General features: G+C 41.1%; 1 protein-coding gene across 2 annotated transcripts in view; it reads right to left on the bottom strand.

Moving 5' to 3' along the window:
- Window positions 1–16,977: 16,977 nt before the first annotated feature.
- LRRC1 (leucine rich repeat containing 1) overlaps window positions 16,978–19,597 on the bottom strand; it is an 81,788-nt gene continuing 79,168 nt past the window's right edge. The window contains exon 14 of one of the 2 annotated variants that reach the window (XM_056856456.1): window positions 16,978–17,594. In XM_056856456.1, coding sequence (XP_056712434.1) covers window positions 17,436–17,594 — 159 coding nt within the window. In that variant the 3' untranslated portion in view covers window positions 16,978–17,435. The remainder of the gene's footprint in view (window positions 17,595–19,597) is intronic. The other variant, XM_056856457.1, reaches the window with a different exon arrangement.

Here is a 19,597-nt window from a genome sequence, read left to right as displayed (position 1 = left end):
AGTTTATATGAGGAGCTTCAGAGGGTGGACCATGGCATCATATCCCACTCTGCTCTCCCTCCCCTCGCCAGGGGACTGCCCCCAAACCTCCAGGAGTTTCCAGAGATGGGAGTTGGCAACTTTAGTGGGTTGAGCCAGGGGAGTGAAAAGTATTATACCAATAGATGGTATCTTGATGGGCAGCAGATTGCCACCCAAGAAATGGAGCTCATTCAGATTAGGAGGAGCGGCAGAAACTCATCATTGAGGGGCAGAAACTCATCATTGAATAATATCCAAGTTTTAGGGAGCATGCAGATATCCAGCTGAACAAAAGCATATATCTGGCTCGTACACCTATCAGGACCCTCTCTCTTCACTTTATTCAGCAGCCAGCCAGGCCCTCTCAGATGCCAAGAGAGGCCCAGGCCAACTGTGGCTTTTTGCCATACAAACACAAAATAAAAGACACCATCCTCCAAAAAGAGAATTTGGTGTCTTAATTTGCTCCAATAAAGATCCACATAAAAATAAGTTGTAAAACTTATCAGATGCAAAAACAAAAACAAAAAACACTCTCTCCCACTGATTGGCCCTGCATCCAACTTAACTGTGGTTAAATGAAAACATGCACTGAATTTGGTTTATGTTGACCTTGCATGCATGCTTGCATCTTTCCCTCTCCTCCTGCTGAGCATGCTGATAGAATGGTGAAGAGTAAACCTAGGTTAAGAATCCTGGTGTGTGTGGCAAAAGTCACTGTACTTAAGCCACAAGCCTGTTTCCTTACATAATGGGTAATTGAGTTAGTCTTAACTCACTAGTCTCCATCACCTTCCACACAAGAAGGGAGATGGTCTAGGCACTTGGGGTGGGAAGACACTGACCTGCATACTGACATTGTGCTATGCTTATATCCTGGAAAAGGAGTGATGGGCAAATACAGATGACCATTTGGCTGGTTGCTCATTTTGCCTTATAAAAATGGTTACACAGAATTGTAGGAAGTTACTATGTGGCAAATAGTCATCTGTATTGCACTCTGTTTTTTTGGAGAGGAATGAAGGCTAGAACTACAGTATGCAGATAATATCACCTTCATTTAGATCAGAATATTCAGAGCCCAGGACACAGAGTACAGTTTATGATCTTGGCTGCAGAACCTGGTAAAGCTGAAAGCACAGTCTTGGTGGCTAGAGCAGGGGATCCCACCTAGCAGTGAAGGATCAGAGCCCAAACAAAAAGGAGATGCAATCGACAGCAAAAGTTCAAGGCAAATCCCTGCATTACCAAATGCATTCCAGTTACCATTCTAAAGAATGAGAGATATTTCGTGAAGTTGAATTTGCAGAAGGATGGATCTGATAAGGAACAGTCTCCTTGATTTCATCCTGGATTTTTAACCTTCACTGTGGAAGGAGGGAAAGCCAAATGTCATGACCTGGCTTGCCTATAAAATGCTCCCTGTTGTGCACGCAGCCCGCACACACAAGCACAGATGCAGTGATATCCCCCAATCCAATTCCTGTATGGGGATGATGTCACATTTGGAGCTGTCTCAACTCTGCATTGTTTACACGTGGTAAACAAAACGAAGTGATGAGCTCTGTCACTATCATCGAAAGGAAGGAGAAAAACAAAGGAACTGTTAATTTGGTTATATAATGCAAAACACACAGGGCAGGAACAATGAGTCATCTTGCATTTGTGTGATTTGTGGAAGAGAAGTTTCTCTTACAAGCGTTACTTTCCACTTTTCCATACAAAGAAACAGAGCAGACTACGAAGTAAAAATCAGTAAGAGCTGAACATCCCAAAAATCTACTCCCAATAGCAAAAAATCCCCATCCTGAACAACTTACCCAGATAGTAAAAATAAAAATGAATGAGCTCTGACTGACTTCCAGTAAGTTGATTGATTTCACTATTAGGATATTACAAGTGGGAATCCTCAAGGTTTCATGTGAGAGGCATTTCATTTCCCCCCTCCACTATTTCCTTTTTCCCTTTCTTGAAACCCCTATAGCTTCTCCCCTTTTCCTTCCTTCCCTCCTTCTCGGGTTGCCAACCTCCAGGTGGGGGATGGACATCTCCTGGAATCACAACAGGTCTTTCAACTACAGAGATTAGTTCATCCTTAGGGTTGCCAGCTACAGGATGGGAAATTCCTGGAGATTTTGGGATGGAACCTTGAGAACGAAAAGTTTGGGGAGGGAAATGACCTTAGTATGGTATAATGCTACACCCTCCACCCTCCAAAGAAGTCATTTTCTCCAGAAAAACTTATCTCTGTCATGTAGAGATCAGTTGTAATTCTGGGTGATCTCCAGAACCCACCTGGAGGTTAGAATAATAGAGTTGGAAGGAACTCCAGGGTCATCCAGTCCAACCCCCTGCATAATGCAGGAAATTCACAACCACCTTCCCCCACACTCCTAGTGATCCCCACTCCTTGCCCAGAAGACAGTCAAAAAACAAAAACAAAACCCTCTAGGATCCCTGGCCAATCTGGCCTTGGGAAAAATTGCTTCCTGGCCCCAAAGTGACGATCAGCATTTCCCTGGACATGCAAGAGGGACACAAGTGCCAAACACTGAAACAACTCTTCCTGCCCTCCTTCTCATCATCTGCCTAAATTCACAGAATGAGCATTGCTGACATATGGCCATCTAGTCTCGGCTTAAAAACCTCCAGAGAGCCCACCACCTCTCGAGGAAGACTGTTCCACTGAGGAACTGCTCTGTCAGAAAGTTCTTCCTAATGTTTCGTTGGGAACTCTTTTGATTTAATTTCAACCCGTTGGTTCTGGTCCGACTTTCTGGGGCAACAGAAAACAACTCGGCACCATCCTCTATAAGACAGCACTTCCAAGTACTTGAAGGTGGTTATCACATTACCTCTCAGTCGTCTCCTCTCCAGGCTAAATATACCCAGCTCCTTCAACCTTTCCTCATAGGACTTGGTCTCCAGACCCCTCACCATCTTCATTGTCCTCCTCTGGACACATTCCAGCTTGTCTATACCCTTCTTAAATTATGGTGCCTAAAACTGAACACAATACTCTAGGTCAGATCTAACTAGAGCAGAGTAAAGCGATACCATCACTTTGCATTCTCTGGACACTATACTTCTTTTGATACAGCCCAAAATTGCATTTGCCTTTTTAGCTACCACATCACACTGTTGACTCATGTTCTGTGTATGGTCTATTAAAATCCCTAGATCCTTTTTGCATGTAATACCGCCAAGACAAGTCTCCCCCATCCTATAATTATGCTTTTGATTTTTCCTACCTAAATGCAGAATTTTACATTTATCTCTGTTGAAATTCATTGTATTCGTTTTAGCCCCGTTTTCCAGCCTGTCAAGATTGTTCTGTATACTGGGCTCTGTCTTCTACCATATTTGCTACCCCTCCCAATTTAGTATCATCTGCAGATTTAATAAGCACCCCCTCTATTCCAGCGTGGTGTAGTGGTCAAGAGTGGTGGTTTGGAGCAGTGGACTCTGATCTGGAGAACCAGGTTTGATTCCCCACTCCTTCACATGAGCGGCGGATGCAAATCTGGTGAATCAGGTTCGTTTGCCCACTTTTACATATGAAACCAGCTGGTTGACCGTGGGATAGTCACAGCTCTCTTAGAGCTCTCTCAGCCCCACCTACCTCACAGGGTGTCTGTTGTGGAAAGGGGAAGGGAAGGTGATTGTAAGCCAGTTTGATTCTTCCTTAAGTGGCAGAGAAAATTGACACTCTTCTTCATCACCATCCTTTATCCAAATCATTTAGAGTTGGCAACCCTAATTTCCCTGGATAAAATGGCTTCTTAGGAGGGTGGAGTTGAACAGTAGCAAGCTGGGTGATATCAAGTCACCCAGAGGTTGCTTCCGTTTTGCCAACCTCCAGGTGGTACCTGGAGATCTCCCAGAATTACAACAAACTTCAGATGACAGAGGTCTATCCCCCTGGAGAAAATGGCTGCTTTCTAGGATGGACTCTATAGCATTCTATTCAGCTGAGGCCTCTCCCCTCTCCCAATCCTTCCCTTCTCAAGACTCCACCACAAAATCTTCAGGAATTTCCAAACCTGGATCCAGCAACCCTAGTCAGGCCTGGCCCCAATGAGTCCTCCCTCAAAGGCCAAATAGGCCTGAAAAAGACCCTGCCCTCTCCCCCTGCCTTTTTACTCAAAGAAACCCAGTCTGGAATTCAGTGGTTGCCTAGCAACAGCCACTGAGGGAATCTGTTTGTTAAAGCTACAGGCACTCCATTTATCATTCTGTGGTTTTTTAGGACCCCCAATTTTGTGGCTTTTTAAAAAAAGATTTCACTTTTTTCTGCAAACCTGGGGCCCTTTTCAGTATGTAGAAAGCTCTGTCTTGCCCAGTCACAGCTCCAGTCACCAGATTTCAGTGTCCTCAGATTTGGCCAACTTGCTATTAGTATATAGATAACAGAAAGTGTCCTGTCCCGTACTTTCATTGATTTAATCTCATGGATTTTTGTTGTTCTCAGAACATACAAGAAATGATGGATTCCATTTAGCTGGAGTTACAGATGCAGGAGGCATATGCATTCCTATCTTTTAGTATGCGTTATCAAGCACTGCTTGCCTGTGTGTCCTGCGTCACAGTGTAAATTTGTTACAGCTGCAATAGTTTTTTCATTCATGAAAATGGATAGTGCCTGGGGAGACAAGTTTTAGGGAGGGAGCTCAGTTGGCATGTGATATCATTGAGTCTGCCCTCTGAAGCTACCATTTCTTCCAGGGGAAGTCATCCTTATAATCTGGAGATCAAATGTAATCTTGGGGGAACTTTGGGCCCCACCTAGAGGTTAGCCCATTTAATGGACTAGGATTGGATTTACACATTGCGCTACTGTAATAATTCACCCTCTAGATTTGCCTGTGTGAACCGAAAAGTGTAGGAGGCAAGTGCAATACCACAGGATGGATCCTATCTTGTACTTCAGTGAAAACAAAGCCTAAGCTCCTAAAACCTCCTTGCTGCCTGTATTGGTGAAGTCCAGTCATTGGTTTATGACTTTAGTTAAAACAAGGCTTTGGAAATTTATTTTGTTTTTATTTAACACACATCATTCTGTCTTTCTGCCAAGATAGGGCCCTCAAGGTGGTGAACCATTAAAGACATTAAAATTAGTGTCAAGTTGCAGCCTACTTATGGAAACCCTGTTGGTTTTCAAGGCAAGAGACATTCAGAGGTGGTTTGCCACTGCCCGTCTATATAGCAACCCTGAACATGAGTCAGCAGTGTGATGCGGTAGCTAAAAAGGCAAATGCAATATTGGGCTGTATCAACAGGCGTATAGTGTCCAGATCACGTGAAGTGATGGTATCGCTTTGCTCTGGTTATACCTCACCTAGAGTATTGTGTTCAGTTTTGGGTACCGCAAATTTAAGAAAGATGTAGACAAGCTGGAGCATGTCCAGAGGAGGGCGACAAAGATGGTGAGGGGTCTGGAGACCAAGCCCTATGAGGAAAGGTTGAAGGAGCTGGGTATGTTTAGACTGAAGAGGAGAAGACTGAGAGGTGATATGTTAACCATCTTCAAGTACTTGAAGGGCTGTCATATAGAGGATGGTGCCGAGTTGTTTTCTGTTGCCCCAGAAGGTTGGACCAGAACCAATGGGTTGAAATTCAATCAAAAGAGTTTCCGTCTAGATTTTAGGAAGAATTTTCTAACAGAGTGGCTCCTCAGTAGAACATGCTTCCTCGGAAGGTAGTAAGCTCTCCTTCTCTGGAGGTTTTTAAGAAGAGGTTAGATGGCCATCTGTCAGCAATGCTGATTCTATGACCTTAAGATCATGAGAGGGAGGGCATCTTGACCATCTTCTGCACATGGAGTAGGGTTCACTGGGGGTGTGTGGGGGGAGGTACTTGTGAATTTCCTCCATTGTGCAGGAGGTTGGACTAGATGACCTTGGAGGTCCCTTCCAACTCTATGATTCTATGACTTCCTTGGTGGTCTCCCATCCAAGTACTAACTAGGGCCAACTCTGCTTCACTGCTGAGATCTGACAAGATCAGGCTAGACTGGGGCATCTAGATCAAGTTTTAAAACAATACATATATGTAAAATAGTACATTAAACAGAAAGGTAGGTCAATAGGGAACCCCAAATAAAGGTTTTCACCTGCTGGCAGAAGACAGTGATGGCAGGGAACAGATGAGTCTCCCAAGGAATTCCACAGCTTTGGTGCAATGACTGAAAAGGTCCTTTCTCAGGTTGCCACCTGTCCAGCCTCAGATGACAAGGGAACCCATAACAGGTACTTGTAGATGACTGAAATAGTTGGGTAGGTTCCTTAATGTATGCTTGTCCCAAGCCATATAAGGCTTTTAGTCAAAAACAGCACCTTGAATTGGGCCCAGAAGCAAATTGGGAGTTGCTACAGATGAAATGATTAGGTGATAAGGTCCCTTTGACCCATTCTAGTGAGCATCCTACTCTTCAAACGCAGCCCCATGTAGGACATGCACCAATAGCAAGATCTTTCACATCCAGGAAGGGCCACAGCTAGCTCACTTTCTGAAGCTGATGGAAGGTGTTCCTGGCCACCACTCCCACCTGCTTATCCAATAGAAAGAAGAAGAGTTGGTTTTTATACCCTGGCTTTCTCTACCTTAAGGAGTCTTAAAGTGGCTTACAATCGCCTTCCCTTCCCCTTCCCACAACAGACACCTTGTGAGGAAGGTGGGGCTGAGACAGTTCTGAGAAAACTGTGACTAGTCCAAGGTCGCCCAGAAGGCTTCATGTGGAAGAGTGGGGAATCAAACCTGGTTCTCCAGATTAGGGTCCACCACTCTTACACCACGCTGGCTCTCAAAAGGACCTGGGTCCAGCAGAATGTAGTCTACACAGTCTTACGCTGCATCATTTCTCTTGCTGAAGCATCATGTTTAAATCATGTAATTTGGTCAATTCTAACAGCAGTAACAAATGTTACTGTATTATCTTCTTGTACTGTATTATTAAACTGCTAAAGAAACTGTGGTATATCTTGTCTACCCCTCCTGTTCAGCTGTTGGTGTGGCCTGGACAGCCAGCTTTAATTGAATTGAAAAATGATTGCCTGTTCCGTCCTTCCTGTTAGAGAGAGAGATGGTTGCTAAAATGCAACCTGGAGAACAAATCTGTAAAGAGATTTTAAAAGTACACGATTGAGGAGATTGCTTGTCTCAAGTAAGTGGTCACCAGGATGAATTCTGGATGATTCCTACAGGGGATAGTTTTGCAAGGATGAGTAAGGAGAGTAAGTCGCTGTGGGTGCTGTTAGCCTTCCCTGTCCCGGTTTTTCTTTGACCAGTCTCTGAAGGCTGAAAAAAGCAGGGCTATGGGAGAGAGAGACAGAAAGCCATTTGCTGTTCTAGCTCATTTTTCTTCTCATGCTTTATCAGGTCTTCTAAAGGTAAACACAATCTGGGAGCTTAAAAAAATAAGACAACACAACCTCTCCCATTTCCATCATGCACACAGATGCACTTTTTTACAATAACAGATTTATTAGCCATTAACAAAATTAAGATTTTAATACTTTTTTTTACAGGAACAGTTTGATGAGCTATTAACAAAATTAAGATTTTAATACTTTTTTTTACAAGAACAGTTTGATGATCTATTAACAAAATTAAGATTTTAATACTGCTACTGTCATTACATCTGCTGTTAAAGATTAACATGTTTTAAAACAACAGCCGGGCAAACTTGGGTCAGCAAACTTTTCAGGATCTTAAAATCTGCAGAGAAAACAAATGGAAAACATTAATGTAACTGAAACCTGAGGAAAAGGGCCCCTACATTGCAGAGCATGAAGTTACTAAGGCTAACTTTCTTGTTGGAAGATAACATATGCACATTAAAAAGAAAGTGCTGAAAAATTGCCTGAGGGCATTAAGACTTTTAAAAAAATGTCACAACAAAAAGAATAAAAACCAGAGAGAGTTGGGAAATGGTATGGATAGCTGTGTCAGAGGAGCTTTTGCAGATTGAATCGGATGATTGTTGAGTTTGGGTCAGGCTAAATGCTAGAATATATCTTCAAGATCAATTACTCTTCCATGGATCCAACTTCTGTATTAAGCCTTGCCCAAAAAAAGCATTTCAATAAGAAAGGAATAATCCAATATGCATCTCAGATGCCATAATGGGTTCAGAGAAACTGAACTCACTCTTAAAGGAAATTAAGACCCAAGCCAACAATTGCTGAAAATTTTGTACAAACTGCTAACGTTTACCAGACATTGTGGTTACATTGATATGGTGCAGAGAAAACGTTATCCATTTAAAAAAAGTAATTACTTCCACTGGTGCCTTAATTTGCCATTTCTCCTTCACCCAGAGCTAATATTTGTATCATGGTTTATGTTCTAAATGCTTCATACACATTATCTGAGCAATCCTGACAAACAACCCTGTAAGGTACATTAGTCTTATGAGGGAGTTCAGGCTGCCTATGTACCCATAAGGAGTAGCTGAAACAAGATTTGAACCTGGAACTTCCTGGTTCACTCTTGGCCCACTTCATTGTACCAGCTGTCTGAAATATTGGCAGAAACGGCTCCCCTGGCATTCTGATGCTTATAGCAAATTTGACTTCCTCTATCAGCAAGGGTAAAACTAGCATGTCAGGATTAATGTTAGGCTGAAATCATTATCTGACATGCTGGTTTTCTATGTGCAAGGATTCTTTTAATGTATGGAGGAAAATTCAAATCAAGTGAGCTGTACCAGCAATACGAAGGAGAAGAAGAAAAGTTGGTTTTTATATGCCGACTTTCTCTACCACTTAAGGAAGAATCAAACTGGCTTACAATCACCTTCCCTTCCCCTCCCCACAACAGATACCCTGTGAGGCAGGTGGGGCTGAGAGAGCTCTAAGAGAGCTGTGACTCGCCCAAGGTCACCCAGCTGGCTTCATGTGTAGGAGTGGGGAAACAAATCCACCAGATTAGCCTCCACTGCTCATGTGGAGGAGTGGGAAATCAAACTTGGTTCTCCAGATCAAAGTCCACCGCTCCAAACCACTACACCACGCTGGCACCATGAAGAAGTGAAGCCCAGACAAAGGCTTTCCACCTCATCGAGAATTAGACCAAGATACATCATCCTGAGCCCCATACATACTGCCAAAGCATTAGCAAATGTTTTTATGGTGCAATATGATCTTGCCACTCATTATCCCAGAACTTTTAGGAAACACAGGCCCTTAGGAGGTAACTGGAAGAATATTTCACTCTGCATCAACCGCTAAGAAAGAAAAAGTCACACACTGTAAATAAAAAGAATACGAACCAAGGCACAGTGACTTGCGGCTTCTACTGCTCCATTTTATATAAACTCTATTGCTCTATTACTACCATGGCTAAGAGACAGTATTTGTATTTTGCATTAATATCATATGTAAAGGGCAAAGAAACAGAAGGGAGAGAAAGATGCGAGACATTCTTACCCACAAAATACCGTTGTCTCATCATCGCCAACTGCAGCTGGAGCCTCCCTCCTACCTTGCATTCCTCACTTCTGGGGATGCCTTCTCCTCCTGCCACACAAAGAGAAAAATGGATGGCAACTCTGAAAACAAAACCCTCAAACCCTCACTCTGCCCCATGCTGTGAAAACACGTGTGCACAGAACACTTTTCCCTTCCTAATGGGAACAGTACTTACAAAACAAATCTACGTATTGTCATGTACATTAAATTCCAGCAAAATGTTTGTTATACAGAGGTACATTCAACTCAGCAATTCATGGTTCGTTGACTAAATATTACTTACACATTAACTGCCTACTAAAAAAATCTGAATTAGTTGCATTCCGTTACAGCTAATTAACCAATGGATTAGATGGAAGGAAGCAGGTTGGAGAGAAGGTATCAAAAGAATTAAATTCTGTTAAACTCCTATCAGAATAACATTTATTGCCACCGCCCCTCCCCAAAAAAGGGAAAGGAAGGGGAGAGAAAAAGGCACAGGAGGATAGGCACAGAATCCAACCACCACCTGGTACAAATTTTTATACCCCCCCCCCCATTCAGTTTATGAATAAAACAATTTTATCTCTTGACATGACAAACACATCCTATTTGCCTCCTGGAACCTTGGGCCTCAGCAAAATGTACCCATTTCCTCTCCTCCCTGCTTGGGCTCTAAGCATTGGAAAGTACATCCCTATCGAGACAATACTTTTTTGTCCTTTTCTACTCATCCTTTTTGAAATACGAATAGCAATGAAGAATTATTTCTTTAAGAATAAAAGAAACAGAACCTACCTTTTTGCAGCTGCTGGTGATCCTTTATTGCTACTTAAGGCTCTTTTGTCTTGGAAAAAGGAAGTTTGATCACAAAGTCCTAGGGGTAAAAGATGCCCACGCAACAATGACTAGGCTTTCATGAGGCTTTTAGCATATAATGCCCATCAGACAACGCAACTTTTAAATCATTTAAAACTTTATTTTCCCTTACAAGCAACTTTGCTATGGAAATAATCTTGGCTTCCGAACCACACACATACACAGTAACGTTCAAAATCTTTGCTCCTAGGAATATGAAATACATGAATCCAGGCTAAACCCATTTCCAGACTGACCATAATTTGTACTCCTTAACAATATTGGTCCACAGACTTCCCTTAGAGCAGTGCTGTTTAGTTGATGGATCAGTAGTACCCCTTCAAGCTACTTCATCTGCAGGATCACAAAACCTTCTAAAGTTGCATTATTTTGTCTGCTTTTGGGAAGGACCTGCTGCTACTGTGCATTAATGCCATCACTTCTCCCACTTCTGTCTGTGCACCACTGAAAGGAGCAGATCAGACAGACAAGGTCACTCAGTGGTGGTGATGATTCCTCAGTGATTTTGAGCTGTGGCTTCCTACTGATAATGGTACATCTCCTGGTACGCAGCCTGTGTTTACTATCTCTCCTGGTCTACTGCCCAGGGTTCTGGCCTCAACATTAGCGATGTCGTAATTTCCCTGTTAAATAACCCTTATGTTACATACTTGTAGCTCAGTGGGTTCTGGGTCTGAAGAAAGTTGAAGACTACTGCCTTAGAGCACAGTATCAATGGTTAATTTAAGAGGGAAGTCAGAAAAAGAACTGGCATAACGCAATAATATTATGACCATGTTTTCAAGAGTTCACATATACATGTACAATCACTTCTGACTGCTTCATCAAGTGTCAACTTCCAGATGTTCTCAATGGAAGCTATTTACTGGCTGATGGGCAACCAGTGCTTACAGAGAAATATGCAGGTAAATACTGTACATTAGCAATATGCAAAGATATACATCTCATTTGAAGCAGGTAGCACATGTGTACATGTCTACACATGAGGACACAAGATATATCTTATTGTTACCCTCAGAAATGGACCACTGAGTCCTGTTATATGAAAATGTTGCAGTTCTTGCCTCCATGTTATGTTTCAGTAAAAATACTCTAGCTCCAGTGTAGCTAAACAGGTTCTTTATGGCCTTATTTAGCAAATTAATAGGCTGTTTTTCAATGCAGGGAACAATCATGAAACAAAGAGCAATCAACCAATAAAACCAGTTCCAGAAAATTACCAAACAATACCATATAGGTAATCAACCCCTAAACTCCTTGGGGGAAAGACAAGAAAAATAAAGTAAAACCTAAAAGAGCACATTAGGCACAGAAAGCCTGCAAAGTGAAAGAGGAATAAAATTCCTGATCTAGCAAACTTCAAAATATAGCTGATTCCACAACTTGAAGGCCACTACTGAAACAACTTCTCGTTAACACCCAACTAACTGACTGGCCATAGGTCCATCAAGAGTTCTGTAGTACTTGTATTTCAAAGAACAAGGTACTTATAGGGAAGGTGCTACCTCAAGTATCCTAGGGCCCATACTGTCAAGTGTTTTAAAGCCCAAAACCAGTACCTGGAATTTAGCATGAAAACACATAGCCAAACTATGCGACTTGTACAAAACTGCGTCCCCTCTGCTTCTTATAGCAGACGTCAACCCAGCTGCTGCATTCTGTATCAAAGAACCATGCTCTCACCAGCACAGACTAAGTGTTACTATGGGCCCTTGTTGGTTCCTAGGTTTGATGCCACCTCCAAAAGCCCCCCCCTTTAAATGGGAGGAAATATGGAATGGGATTGTCATCTCCCAAATCTGATCACAGGAATGGTTGCTCCAGCATACAGCTTATAGCATTAGGCTAGTCATGATAAATCCACCTGGGTTATATTTATTCTGAAAGGGATACAATCTTGAGCTGTAGGATGGCCTCCACAGGGAAATTAGCATGGAACCTGGTGTGTGGGAGGATTTTGATGTTAAATTGTACATGCTAATCTAGACAATAAAAGGCTTCCAGGTGCTCACATTTTACTTCGTAACAGAATGGTTTCTTTGGTACTTTATGAGCTTAACTACAAATAATTTTAAAAACAGCTCTAAAGACAACCACTGTGAAGTAGCTGGAAGAGGCTCAGAAGTTAGCTACGCTGAAACAATGCATAGTACAAAAGGCATTGTTTGCCAACTTTGTCCAGACATTGTTCTGGCATAATTAGTTGATAGGAGACATCAGGCAAAGTTAATAAGTACTCATATGTCGTATCTAGCAAATCATTGTGTGTTGTCTGTGTTAAATGTTGTCAAGTCACTTCCGACTCATGGCGACCCTATGAATGAAAGTCCTCCAAAATGTCCTGTCTTTGATAGCCTTGCTCAGATCTTACAGGCTGTGGCTTCCTTTATTGAGTCAATCCATCTCTTGTTGGGTCTTCCTCTTTTCCTGCTGCCCTCAACTTTTCCTAGCATGACTGTCTTTTCCAGTGACTCTTGTCGTCTCATGACGTGACCAATACGATAGCCTCAGTTTAGTCATTTTAGCTTCTAGGGTCAGTTCAGGCTTGATTTGATCTATAACCCACTGATTTGTTTTTTTGGCAGTCCACGGAATCCGTAACACTCTCCTCCAACACCACATTTCAAAGGAAGCAAATCATTACCCAGCAGTTATAGACGAAGTTTTCTACACTTTTTTCTTTTACTGTCGTACACTGCAGTTTGGTTTTGTACTTACCGCCTTAAAACATACAGGTGATAAAGTATTTGTATCAAGTATGTTTGATGAAATATTTAAAGGATTAAGGTACATTCACAAATGCATCCCTACCTGGTTATTCATGGGGTGTTAATCCTGCAATTCCATTATTTTAACAGCATAATTTGAGCAGCTACAATTCACAAACAGTTGACAAGTGTTGGCAAAAGACACTACAACTTGTGATCCTTGGAAGGAGAATAGGGCTGGATGAGCTATTTGAATATTTATGTACATGTACCAGTTATTCAGTCCCTGAAGCCATTGTCCGAGAGGGGAAGAAAAGATGCAAAATATATTATAGCCTAGTATCAGAGGTCTTCAGACACGGTACTGTACTATTTACTGTCATAATGGAGACATCTTAAGCACTGTTCAATCTAACTTGAATACAGGTTAGCTTCATTCATCTGGTGATTTGTAAACACAACAATAAATTGGATAACCTTGGGGGTCATGTAAATGGGTATACTATAATTTCAATGGCCATGAGACCTCAAAAGAGAGAACAAATATGGGAATTTGTAAAATGGACAATTATATCCAATTAAACTTTTTGAACTTTTGAATTTTTTATTGTTGTCACTGATACATATTATGTACCTATATCCTAAGCCCAAGAATGACACAGGGAAACTACCAAAAAACCTAGATAAAAATATCGCGTCACCACCCAACACACTTAAGAACATCTAATATATGGCATGACATAGTATATATTCCCCATATCATTGACTGCAGGAAGCTGGAAGAGGGGAGGTCAGGGATGGGAAATACAAAACCATTCGAACAAGTGTAAAACCCTGGGAAAACACAGGTGGTTTGTAGTTGCTCTTTTTTCTGCCTCTACTGTAGTATTCTCATGTACCGTTAGGTCTGAGAGAAAATGGTGTATTGGATCATTCTATGGTTGGGATTCTAAAGCTGCCCACAACCGTACAAGAGAAACAAAAAAGAAAAGAAAAACAAAGGAGATTACTCACATTTTTGCTTTGTGTTTAACATATGAACTGATTTAGATGCTAGTATAGCCCTGCTTAAAGGGGAAAAATGACTTGTTCCATAGTCTTGCTATATAATTCAAGAGCATGTATAAGGCAAGTCAGTTGGCAATGAACTCACAGGAACATTGTACACTCCAGAACTCAAGCCATACTGTTTGCATTGATTTATAGCAACGTACTAACCAGCATCATCTAATGCATGCAAATTTTTAGGTGTGGGAGTGTATTTTATCAAATAGCAAGTATATCTTCCTTGGAAACAAGCCAGTTTTTTTTGCTCAGACACACAGAAACAAAGTATGACACCAACACCAAGATGTGAACTATTAACAATTATTAATGCAGAATACACATCAATATGTATGAAGATTAATTACAAGGTTATTTGCAGTGCAATCCTGTGCAGAGTTACTCCAGTCTAAGCCAGCTGGATTCAACAGGCCTGCACTGGAATAAATCAGCAAAAGATTGCACTGTTAGACAGCTAGCTGGTTTATGGGTAGGATATTATAGAGCCAGCATTGAAACACCATCACAAAAAATGTTTCTTCTTTCATTGATGTGGCTAATTCACACCTCTATGTTCAATGCTTGATGACAGACAAAACAAAAAACAGCAGCCATAGATCCAACCTGAACATCACCTTGAACACAATGCTTTTCAATGCAGTTTCTTCATACAAGTCAATAGCTAGTGTTGAAGAAATGTGGGAGGATGCATCAAGCCATGTGCACACATCCACAAGTACTTAAGTGATCCTAACAGACCAGCTGAATACTATAAGCTAGTTTAGTGGTTTAGCTGTGAGCTTTACAGCAAACATCATGAGATGACGGTGAAGAAATTTGTTTCAGTCCTTTATCAGCGGTGAGCAAAACAGCCTGTTGTAGAGGCTTTTGAGACATGCCTGATGTTCCCAAAACTGCTTCTCCTAAAGAACCGATGGCACATTATAAAAAAATGCACAATTTTTTAGTAGGATGTTAGCAGTAACCTACTTACGTATACTGTACGCATTTGACCTTGATTTGGGTTCTCCTGGCCAACCCCACACATTTTATTATTGAATGTAAAGAGATATAGCAGCCCATATGTAGATCAGTTAAAGTTTTTCTATCTATATTTTCCCCACTGAAACTGCTAATTACACTGAGTTGCATATCTAAAGGTTGAGAACATGCACTAACTTCTTCAAGAGCTGTGGTTGTAAGTAACATATTTCCAGGTCTGCCCCTTTTGCAAAGCATAAAGTTCTTGAGGGAAAGTAGGTTAGGAAAATGAATGTTTATGTTACTGAAGTGGCTACCATGGCTGAATTTCTTTCAGGAGTTCTTAAAGAACAAGAAAAGTTTTATTAACCTGACTTGTAACTCATATATATTGCCCTTTGGAGGTATATTGTTGTTGTTTTTTATCTCTGTCTTTTGGTATGCCAATAAAGGTTAATGAAATGAAATGAAATGTTACTGAAGTCATTTGGGTTTGTCTGGTTTCTTTTTGGTAAGATTTGGTCATGTTGCCTAAAGCCTTGCAGAAATTTATGTTTGAAGATTTTTCAACTTCTCTATGCAATCAAATTGGCAGCCAAAGGCCAGTTTTCTCTCGTCACAGCTAAGATCTCAGATCTGAATGCAAACGGAGGGGGGGATTAAGTCTGTCTAGGAACTGTCATACATTCATAACTATTTTCGAGCTGGCCTTCTGGTTGCACTTAAAAGAAGAAGAGTTGTTTTTTATATGCCGACTTTCTCTACCACTTAAAAGGAAGAATCAAATAGGCTTATAATCACCTTTTCCTTACCCTCCCCACAATGGACACCCTGTGAAGTAGAAGGGGCTGAGAGTGTGACTAGCTGGCTTTATGTGTAGGAGTGAGGAAACAAATCCAGTTCACCAGATTAGCCTCCACCACTCATGTGGAGGAGTGGGGAATCAAACCTGGTTCTCCAGATCAGAGTCCACCGCTCCAAACTATTGCTCTTAACCACTACACCACGCTGGCTCTCAAAACTACCTTGCGAACAAACATCTGATGTTTCTCAGTCTGGAAGAATCAGTATGCAGTGAAATAATGTGGTGTCACCCCCCAGAAATTTAAAAACCTGAATATTTGAGGTTACTACTGAGAACTAACTAGTATAATAAACAATTAGCATATATTAAAATTATATATCCACTTTAAGATTGAAGTACTAGAATAACGGTTACTGAGCCACTATTCTTTTTTTTTACCATTTATTTGGTTTTATATGGATATAAAACCTTCCAAAGTATGTCTGAAAATATCATGCCTGTGTAGTACATTAAAATTCGTTTTCACAACTTCTGCTCTTGCAGTTGTTCACTTATTAAAACATTCACAAATGGCACATCTGACTTAAAAGTGGGCACCTGACTTTTGAATGACCGCAGTGCAGCTACAGACAAGGCAATTTCTTAATGAAAAAGGGCCTTTTGCGCACCATGTCAAAAAAGGCAGTAGCAATTGAAGCATCTAATGTCATCATCATAACATACAGAATACTTTGCAAATTTTGCTTTTTTTAAAAGGTGAGGAAGGGAAGTCAATTGTATTGTTGCAAAATGGCAGAACTAAACAGGCACCTCTTGTTTAAACTGGTTTCTCTGTTCATAGATTCCTTTTTTTTGTAACTCTAATCTTACTTCAGCTGCATTAAAGGCACAATTAGGTATGACAGACATCAATATCCATTAACATTCTTCCACAAAAATAGTAACATGTACCGTCTAAAAAATTTTAAAAATGAAATACATCATTCTGTTATGAAACTCCTATACAAAATTATAAAATTTACACCATCTGAGCTGCCAGAAAGGTTAAAAAAAGATAAGTTCTCCATAACTACTTTTTTTTCCCCACCATGGGTCACAACACAAGGCAATATAAATACCCAAGCACTTCAGGAAAAATACCCCGCAGACAACTCCCCGGTGCATAAGAGATGCATGATTGTATAACAGTGTATTCCCCTTGCTCAAAGAAAGAAAACAACCATCTTAAAAACCTATTAAATGACTGACAAGATTGGAAATTAAGGGCATAATTCATCAGGACACAAACCGGAGCTGTGTAAGCTAAGGACATAATTATGGGAGACATTTTCTCAGTGCACTGGGCCCTCTTTGTTCAGATGCTTGGACTGAAATAAGGCACTGTTCTTCTAGTGAGAAACACCTTTCGAAAAATGGCACAAGGACGAGATGAGTAAGATTTCAGGCAAAACACATGAGGGTTGATTGAATGATATCCCATGATGCAACAGGAACGACTCAACAGCAGGGGAAAGGCACAGGAGGTAAAAACCTGGAAGAGGTGAGCCTTTACACAGAAGTGGTCACTCTGTCATTGGCATTATTGACCTCATTTTTGTTTGAATCCAGTCCTTTAGCAGCATTCATATCGTTCCGTAAATTCTCCACTGTCTTTTTCATGTTCTTTAATTCTCCAGGGTGTGGAGTGGCTCGCCTTAGAAGCGTCTTCTAAAAACAAACAGTGGAGTAAGTGATTTTGCTTATGTTGGTCCCTCTTTCAGTTAAATGACTTAGCAATTAAATACCGATTGTTTAGCTCTATTAGGAAATTTAAACATAGCTGCTTTAATAGTTGTTTAATAGCTGCTTACTAATCAACAAATGTGTTTGGGGGATGGGGCTAACTGGTCAAGAGACGCTGGGATCCAAAGCAGCAAGATGCATTAAGGGAGAAGAGTCACAGCTGCAGTGCTGTTAGCACACCTAACAAAACTCTGGGTTCCTTCATGCAAATACACACCGCTTCTCTGGATAGCAGATATCAAACTGGAAGTCTACTCAAAGAGATGCACTCAACCCTTATGTCTGGAGTGATGCCTCTTCCGTTGCAGTTTTACTAGATAATTATTGAGCTTTGTATTCTTCAACCTTTAACAGATTATTATTGTCCTCTGCATCTGCAGGGAGTAAAGGAATGTTCCCAAGAAATCATCAGCTTGATCCATTTCTCTTGAACAGCAGCCCACACTGGAACAATGAATAGCAAACTACATTTGAAAATGAAGGAGTTTCAAGAGTAGTTTGTGCAATAAAGCACAGGGGTTGCTGTTGGCGGTGTGTGTGTGTGGGGGGGGGGGTAACGCTAGTGACTGCTACACAATATACCCTCGCAGCTACAGAGTAACAATCATTGTTCCAATGCAGGTGTCATGAAAAAAACAGAATTTAATAGACATTTGTATGTTAAAAATAGTTGTAATGGCCAGAAACTTCTCGAGTTCATTCAAGAGCCAGAGGGATGATTTTACTTGATGCACTGTCCTCACCACAACCAGCCACACCACTGTGATCATGAGGCTCTCTAAATCCACAACAGATAATTTTGTAGGTATGTAGGTGAAGGAGAAGACAAGGAAGATCCTCTTGTGCAAGATCTTTCTGTCTGCACACAAGCAGGATCCAGCTCCACAGTTGGAAATAGACATTAGCAGAGAATTCTGTCCAAATGTAATGAATACATGCTAAAGAGGCAGTCAGGGTTGAGCTGAGCATCTGTGCAATGTGCACAGTTGCAAACACGAGCTCTCACATGTCTGCAATCCTAGCTGTGAGAATTGTTTTGCATACATGTATATATAAAATGAAGCTTTGTTCCAAAGAGGTATCCATAGCAATGTTTTTTAAAAGAACAGCAGCACATAACATTTGGAGTCACAGCCGCCATAGCTAGTTATGCAATTTTAGGATATATAAGCTTAGATAAATTCGGTATCTTCCTTCTGCTTGTGCGCTACCGTACTCTATAGCAGAGTACATGACTCTAGCTAGGTGCTTTTTACTTACACAAGACCAACATATTCCATCAGTGGAAAGCACTCTGTGCCTGGAGAACCACCTAACAATAGAGGACAGAGTTGTGCAAGCAGAAGGCAGGTAGAGGATCCCAAGTCATTTTACAAAAATATTTAATTGCTCTTGCAAATCTATGTAAGTGAAGAAAGTGTCAGGGAATTTTCTTATTCTTTTATGCAGTGAGGGAAGTGGCTTCTGAAATGGTTTGTCTAATGCCAAATATGGGATGTTGGTTATCCAAAACAAAAATAGACCTTTTATGCATGGCTGTTTCCTTCACCGTCACCTTCCATCCAGAAAACATGGGCAAAACACGCAGAAAAGTGTGGGGAGAGTAAGGCAACCTCTGACAGTTGGAAAATGCATGCATAATCAAAACAAAGCCCCAAAGTAGTCGGGGGGTGGGGGTGACAGCAAGGAAACCAGCCATGCATTAAAGGCCATAATCACCCGATGATGTATCAACTAGCACCTTATTTAAATTGGGTCACCTTCTCTTATTTGAGCAAGGCTGAGATTCATGGCCTGGGTAAACACTATGCTTGTCTATTCACACAAAAATCAACAGCAACTTGATTTAAAATGAGACACTCAGCAAGTTTTTTTTAGTTCTTTGAACTTGTAATTAATATATATCAATCTTAGGCCCTGCTCAGTAT

This window comes from Euleptes europaea, chromosome 10, assembly GCF_029931775.1.
Source record: "Euleptes europaea isolate rEulEur1 chromosome 10, rEulEur1.hap1, whole genome shotgun sequence".
NCBI lineage: Eukaryota > Metazoa > Chordata > Lepidosauria > Squamata > Sphaerodactylidae > Euleptes > Euleptes europaea.
Note: the sequence above shows the minus strand (reverse complement) of the source record. Positions and strands in the feature narration are given on the sequence as shown.